At 48.8% G+C, this 8370-nt stretch overlaps 1 protein-coding gene across 1 annotated transcript; it reads left to right on the top strand.

Moving 5' to 3' along the window:
• Positions 1 to 5471: 5471 nt before the first annotated feature.
• On the top strand, positions 5472 to 7722 carry LOC123440584 (laccase-3). The gene is made up of 3 exons (XM_045117147.1): positions 5472 to 5700; positions 5809 to 6334; positions 6452 to 7722. The coding sequence occupies exons 1-3, from the start codon at positions 5611 to 5613 to the stop codon at positions 7534 to 7536; spliced, it is 1701 nt and encodes a 566-aa protein (XP_044973082.1). The 5' UTR covers positions 5472 to 5610; the 3' UTR covers positions 7537 to 7722.
• Positions 7723 to 8370: the final 648 nt, after the last annotated feature.

Raw genomic sequence — 8370 nt, 5'->3', positions numbered from 1 at the left:
TTCCTGCCTCTGAATCAGTCGGTTAGAGGGAATCGGCTATCTTGGCAGCCGCAACCAAGTTGAGGAGGGGCGTGCGGAACAACTCCACGTTGCTCCGCCGAGTGTGTCGACTGGCAGAACGGCGAGGTGGACGGCGCGCACCAGATGCTTCACCGACCTCGCGCTCGCTTCGACCAGCTTGATGGGGATCTTCATGGGAGTTGGCCATGTGTACTTCTGCTGCAGGCCCGCGACCCGCGTACTCGGAAGGAAACTCAGTCGGAACTGAGCCCGAGCGCTGGGAACGCGGGGCAACCACAACAGACTCCAGAACTGCCACTTGAGAAGACGCGATCTGGCGCGCCCGGGCATGCTGCACCCAACGTTGGAGACGCGGACGGCGGGACCGTTTGTTGCGGCGCATGACGGAGGTGCAGGTTGACAACGGAGCCGATTGTTGGAGAAGAAGAACGCCGCGGGCGCCGGCACGGAAGTGCGTAGCCCCACGACGGGGAAGCGCCTCGACGTCGAGAGGTGCCTCCCGAAGCCACGCCGAATCGTCGACGGTGAAGGAGAGAGCGTCGAAGAAGATCTGGTGACCCATGCTCGAATCTCCACCGGCCGACATGACGAAAGGAAGTAGTCGCAAACTCGCCGGTAGTCGCTTAGACGCCTGCCCCACGGTGGGCGCCAACTGTCGTGGGTATAAGCCTGACAGTAGATGTGTAGGGTACGAATGAGATGGGTAGAGTCCTAGCTACGGCGAGGTTGTATGAGTTCAGGCCCCTCTGCGGTGGAGGTAACAGCCTTACGTCTCAGTGCTCTCGGAGCTTGTTGTCGAGTGGAATATGGAATACAATGATTTGCTAACCCCTGCACCAGTGGGGGAGGGTGGCTTATATAGAGTGCGCTCCCCTCCACAACGGTTCCGGTACAGGGGTGGAGTAGTGGCGATTGAATGCGTACGTTACAGGTAACGTGCGCTCTAAATGCTAATAAATGCACCCGGAAACGTACGACCGTTCCCTTCCAGGGGGGTTACGATGATCCGAGTGGTATACAGTCGGTTGACTCGATGTCCTCCGAATGCTAGTCACCGACTGGAGGACCAAAGGTATGTTACCGACTGGAAGACAGGGATTCCTTAATTCAGTCGGAGTTGACTAAGGGTCTTGTCCTCTGTGAGGGGTAGTCCCTGGATAGGACCTATAGGGCAGGCCTGTGACCCTACCCTAGGACTATAACCCCATCAGAGGCTGAATATATTGTTGCGTCAGAAGCTGTGAAAAAAGGTGTATGGTTAAAGGGGTTTCTTGCATCTCTCGTGGTGGTGGAAAGCGCTTCATATCCTGTTACTATTTTCTGTGATAACCAGGCGGCAATCAAGGTCTCAAAGGATCCCAAGTTTCATAGCAAAAGCAAACATATTGAGGGAAGGTATCATTACATTCATGACGTCGTCAATAGATTAAAAACAATTCAGTTAGATTATTTACCTAGTATGGACATGGTTGCGGATCCACTGACTAAACCTATTAGTCAGGAAGTATTTTATAAACATGTTTGTAACATGGGTCTTCGTTTATGGAATTAGAATGTTTTAGCCAAGTGGGAGATGTAGGAAATACTTATGTGTGGCTTGCAACATTTTATATATATACTACATAGTTCCTGAAATGATTTACCTCAGTATGGAATTTACCGATGCACTTGAATATTGCTTGGAATACATGAATGGAATATAGTTCATGGAAGCCGGTACATATATGTTGAAAAACAGTGTTTATTAATGCTGGAATGTTTATTATACTGAATGTATATTTGCCCGGGCACAACATATTGTGGAAAGCCAGGTTGTTCATGGGATTGGCTCCATGAATTGATAAAGCCTGTGAATTTGAATTATAATTCAAATTCAGCGTGCGACTCACACGTACGTGCTTATGGGACATATTACGGATAAGACTCCTTGATGGTTACTCATGATCGTGGTTGGTTAAGTTAACCTGGAGTCCTCACTTAAACAGACTATATCTGGACACTTATCTGAAATTTATACAGTTTAAAATAAACTGGAATATCACCATATAAAGGTCCCTAATCCCTAACCTCAAAAGATCATTGTGAGCGAAACCACGGAAAAGGATCGAGGAATAGGGGTTAGACCGTGTGCGTATATTTCTTACATGTGTGTCTATATAGGCAGAGGCATGTCCCTGAGATATGCATACGGGCTGTTGAGATTACAATGAGATTACATCTTGAGGATGAAGAAAGAGAAAGAGATAAATATGAAATAGTTATACAAATAATATCGAACTCTTTCTCTAACTAGGCTGGACCTTGGTAGGACCGATACACCTCATGTGTACGTGACATATCTTGTTTAACAGGATCAACACAAGAAAACTAATATTGAACAACTACGTGAACCAAGTTTACACTCGATCTGCATAGCCAGAACCCTGATGGTAGTACTAATCTGTAGCATAAGAATCGATTGAAACCAAAATCTCCGGTGGATAGATTAAGAGATAGACAGCTTTCTAAACTACAGAGTAAAAGTGCATTTGCAGTTGTAGTTAGAAGACAATGAGCATGAGCCTTCCAAAAATAAGGTCCATGCGCAGCCGGGACCTGTCATTTTTCTCCAACCCCCGAAACCGTTCCGCCAAGAAAGAAATCAGGCACATGCGGCATGGAGGGCCAATAAGAAATTATTTATCAGACACAATCAATCATCAAGTGGCGCTTTCAGAGATGATTGCATGCCCAGCTACTGTACTTATCAGGGAAATTTTCTCCAATCGGTTGGGGCTTTTGGAGGGGTGGATCGGGGTTGTTGTTTTGCGCAATTTTGTTGTTCCCACCTGCCGTTCCTAACTCACCAGACCACATCAGATCAGATAGATTCTCTGACGCTTTTAGCAGACGCGGTCGTGGAAGTCTTTGGACGCGCCAGGTCGCCGAAGCTACCTCATGGCCGGTCCAGGAGGAGGATCAAAAAGCAAGGCAATGCCTCTGAAGAATAATAAAGCATGTAAAAGTTGGAACCTGATGCTATTCTAGTGTCATTTTTCAGAGATCAGTGTTCACGTGAACTGCTCAAACACCGCATCTCGTCGTTTCTTTCTGAAAGAATTCGATGATATCTTTGTGCACGAAAGCATGAAAATGTTTGATATGGTTCTGGGTTACGCGGTGGACTTTAAAGGGAAACTCATTAAATTGATGGATGCCAAACTCTTTGGAGGAGTCGTATATCAGTATATGGATGGATGGAGGAGTTGGGAACTCGTCTCACGGCGGCTGAGGTGTTGCATTGTCTTGGCTTCCAAGCAGGCGCGAGGCATGGCATGTGGGACTGAGCAATCAGGTGTGGTTGCCATTGCCATCGTCACAAGATTGATTGTTGGAACAAATATTTGACACTTGCAGCAATGTAGCTTACCAAATCCACCTCCTCGGTACTGTGGTCAATACAAAAAGACTCCAGCCCGAATCGATCATGGGCACATACACATTTGGACCAAGTTCAGTCTATTAATTAGCATCTTTATGGTGAAACCTAAAAAAAAAAGCATCTTTATGGTGGCCATTTGGCCAACCATTCGTAGGACAGAGTTGAATAGTAGACGATGTCAAAGTTGACTCCTAATCATTGGATTTCAACACCATGTTGCTTTGTCCACAAGTCTTGGTAATCCATGGTATGAAGCGTAGGGTTCGCTGTCTTTGCTACCTTCTGACAGCGGCAGATTAACGATCGGGAAAAAGATGGTGAGCAAACACCGCTGACCTTTTGTAACGCTTGAAAATTAGGGATCTCTGTACATGAAAATGAAACCACTTGAGTCTCCGGTGACACCATGGTTCCTGAACCGTAACCATTAGCTTGTTGCCTGACCTCTATCTCACTCTTATATGCACGTGATGTTCTATACGAATAACAACATGTCAAGTGATGCTGCCAAACACATTGATCCAAAGTAGCGCGTTGCGAAAGATAGAATCCAGGATCAGACAATTAAGGTTAAGCATATAAGAATGACACATATGCTTGTGGATCCGCTCACTAAAGGCTTACCATCCAGTATTTCTCGTGAGCATGTTGTTGGCATGGGATTACTGAAAGCCTACTGATTCTGGAATAAGAGGACCACTAAAATAAACCACTCCCCAATAAGCAAAATGTTTTCCATTTCAAAATAGGCGGGTGTACTATAAGTATTGAGGTTCTATGGCATTTTGAGCTAGGGTAACACTTCACTTTGACACATCATTTCTATGGAGGATGGGAGGGAGAATGTTGGTTTGATCTGAGAGGCTTAACAGGCCTATTGGACCTAACAATAGATCTGCCTATACTACTTAGGCCCTGTTTGGAACCATTCAGATTATATAATCTGGTTTTTATAATCTATTGTATTTTCAAACAGGACAGTTTATATTGTAGATTTTATAAACTAGATGACCAGATTATTATAATCTCATAATCTCCTCTACCCCAGCTAAAATGAGATTATGGATTACAAATGACGTATTATCCTTGTAAACTTCAAGAGAATTACGCAGTGCCACCGCCACTTTCCTATTTTTCCTTGTAAACTGAGGGCAAACATGTCATTGTACAATTTAAAAGCTGGTTTACAGTTTATATAATCTGGCCTCCAAACATGCCCACCTGAATTATTTTTATAAACCAGATTATATAATCTATGTTCATAATCCAGATTATTATAATCTATTATGGTTTCAAACAGGGCCTTAAACTCATCATGTTGCCACCCAGCGTTATCACAACCTTGTCACCATTAGATCGATATTGAAGCTCTCCTCGCCTCCAACCAAAATTGGCCCCAACTCCAAATCAAGAAAAAAAATTTGGAAATAAAATGTGTCGAACTGAAAGAAACTAACTATAACTGCCCTTAATAATAAATCACAATAGTACTACATATAATGCAAGCCAGAACCATACTTCGTTTGCATGATGTAGCTAGTTCTGAAACCACATATCTTGAATCCTTAGAGCATGTACAACTGAAACTTACGAATCCAGCCTGTCAAATTTTCGTAGACGCGTCCATAAATCCGGTCCCTCAAACTTTTGCGGACTCGACCCAAATAAATCAATGTAACCGATCGGGATGTGACATGAAAGCACGGTGAAAAGCAAACCACACCTTGACCTCGAAGCGTGTCATTCCCCAAGCAGTAGCTTGCCCTGCGAAACTACTGCGCATGCGCCAACCGGGGGCAGTCCAGTGGGTGCACCAAACCATCTGCAGGGTTGACATGACAAACGTGGTCTCGATCGAAGCAGGTCACTTCGATGCAGCATGGCTGCCCGCGAAAAGGCTCCCTCTCCACGCAGAAAAATCACAACCTAATCGACCAACCCGCAGCTGCAGGCCGGACGGCAGGACCATGACAACAAACCCATTTGAACCATCTTCTTCCGAACGCTATATATACCGCCCCCTCGACGCTGCAAGTCCCATCCCCAACTCAACTCCAGCCTTCACACACAACAAGACCTTCTCTAGCTAGGTAGCTTGCACCCCATCCCATCCCAGAGCGCCCTGACTTAGACGAGGAGATTGGCGACCGGCGATCGGTGGACCGGCAATGGCGTCCTCTGGGCTGCTCCTTCTCCTCGGCTGCCTCGCGTCGGCCCTGCTCGCCGGCGCCACCAAAGTGCACCACCACGAGTTCATCGTACGTGATCCTATGTATTCCTACCTAGTACTACGACTACCCCGTCTCTCCTGCTAGCAATGGCGTTGTTGTTTCTGTCTCTGACTATTTGCTTTTGTGACGATGAAGGTCCAGGAGACGCCGGTGAAGCGGCTGTGCGAGGAGCACAACATCATCACGGTGAACGGGCAGTTCCCGGGGCCGACGCTGGAGGTCCGGGAGGGGGACACCCTGGTGGTCAACGTGGTGAACCGCGCGCAGTACAACGTCACCATCCATTGGCACGGCATCCGGCAGTTCAGGACGGGGTGGGCGGACGGGCCCGAGTTCGTGACGCAGTGTCCGATCAAGCCCGGCGGCAGCTACAAGTACCGGTTCACCATCGAGGGCCAGGAGGGCACCCTGTGGTGGCACGCCCACAGCTCCTGGCTCCGGGCCACCGTCTACGGCGCCCTCATCATCCGGCCCCGGGAGGACAAGCCCTACCCCTTCGAGAAGCCATCGCGTGAGGTGCCCATCCTCCTCGGCGAATGGTGGAACGCCAACCCCGTCGAGGTCATCCGGGAGGCGCAGAGGACCGGCGGCGGGCCCAACGTCTCTGACGCCTTCACCGTCAACGGCCAGCCCGGCGACCTCTACAACTGCTCCCGCGAAGGTATATACTGCTAATGTAATTGATCTCGCCGGCGATGCATGCAGCCATCGATCGTGATCGTCCGTGCGTGACACTAGTACTGACGATGTGTGTATCGTTCGCTTTGGCTCTTGGCAGACACCACCGCCATCTCGGTGAAGCCCGGGGAGACGGCGCTGCTGCGGTTCATCAACTCTGCGCTCAACCACGAGCTCTTCGTCTCCATCGCCAGCCACAAGATGACGGTCGTCGGCGTCGACGCGTCCTACACCAAGCCGTTCGTCACCTCCGTGCTCATGATCGCGCCGGGCCAGACCACCGATGTGCTCGTCACCATGGACCAGGCGCCCACGCGCTACTACATCGCCGCGCGGGGCTACGTCACCGCGCAGGGCGTGGCGTTCGACAACACCACCACCACCGCTATCCTCGAGTACGACTGCGGCTGTACCACAGAGTTGGGCCCCACCATCCCGCCGGCCTTCCCGACCCTCCCGGCATTCAACGACACCGGCGCCGCCACGGCCTTCTCCGCGGGCATCAAGAGCCCACGGAAGGTCGAGATCCCCAGCCCCGTCGACGAGAACCTCTTCTTCACCGTCGGCCTCGGGCTGTTCAACTGCGAGCCGGGGCAGCTATGCGGCGGGCCGAACAACAACACCCGCTTCACGGCCAGCATGAACAACGTCTCCTTCGTCTTCCCCAAGGCCACCTCCCTCCTCCACGCGCACTACTACGACATGCCGGGCGTGTTCACCACTGACTTCCCGGCCTACCCGCCGGTGCAGTTCGACTACACGGCGCAGAACGTCAGCCAAAGCCTGTGGCAGCCGATTCCGGCGACCAAGCTATACAAGCTCAGGTTCGGCTCCGTGGTGCAGGTCGTCCTGCAGGACACCAGCATCGTCACGCCGGAGAACCATCCCATCCACCTCCACGGATACGACTTCTACATCCTCGCCGAGGGCTTCGGCAACTACGACGCCGAGAAGGACGCCGACAAGTTCAACCTCGAGAACCCACCTCAGAGGAATACCGTGGCGGTGCCGGTGAACGGCTGGGCGGTCATCCGGTTCCGCGCCGACAACCCGGGGGTGTGGCTCATGCACTGCCATCTCGATGTGCACATCACCTGGGGCCTGGCAATGGCGTTTCTGGTGGAGGACGGATATGGCGAGCTTCAGTCCCTGGAGGCGCCTCCAGTTGATCTTCCAATGTGCTAATCACCAGCAAAAAGATACGATCGATATTCAAGGCTGCCCACGTTCTATTATCGGTTCCTGCCATTTAGGGGGGGTATTTGTGATCTTTATTTTATACTTCTAGGGGGGTTGATTTTCCATCATGCTTTGTAACTTTCCCCTGTAAATTTGCGTATTTTCAGTAATTCATCAGCTTATTATTTGAAATGAACTTTTGTGTGATAGCTGTTGAGTAAATAGGCAATTTTCCGAGCAGATTAATCCATGAAATAATTACTAACTCATCAGCTTATTATTTGAAATGAACTTTTGTGTGATAGCTGTTGAGTAAATAGGCAATTTTCCGAGCAGATTAATCCATGAAATAATTACTAACATGGTATTAACTAGGTTCATGACATACTGACGAGGCGTGGCGGCGGAGGAGGAATGCGCGAGGGCACCTTCTCTTCTCACTCTCCAATAGCATGTGGAAGAGAGACCCTTATAAAGGGTTCCAAACTCTTCTCCACTAGCGGGGTGGGACTAAACTCCCACCACCTTGTCATGCCACCACCTACATGGGTCCTTGAAGATTTTTCTGAAATTCTCTAATGGGCCTAAAGCCCACTATCAATTTCAACAATAGCAGTAACCGCAGCAAACATCGAAATGTGCTGATTTGAAGAAAAAACATCATTGATAAGTCATAATTAATATGTGTTTTCATTTTATTTTACAAAGGATCGTTTCATTCAATCGATTATCAAGATAATACAATTTTGCGCTCAAAAGAAAGGTCATACAATTTTCGCTCAAAAAACATCATTGATTAGTCATAATTAATATGTGTAATCAACATCATTATTTTTGTCA

Source organism: Hordeum vulgare, chromosome 3H, assembly GCF_904849725.1.
Source record: "Hordeum vulgare subsp. vulgare chromosome 3H, MorexV3_pseudomolecules_assembly, whole genome shotgun sequence".
Taxonomy (NCBI): domain Eukaryota; kingdom Viridiplantae; phylum Streptophyta; class Magnoliopsida; order Poales; family Poaceae; genus Hordeum; species Hordeum vulgare.
This window is presented reverse-complemented; position numbering and strand designations above follow the sequence as displayed.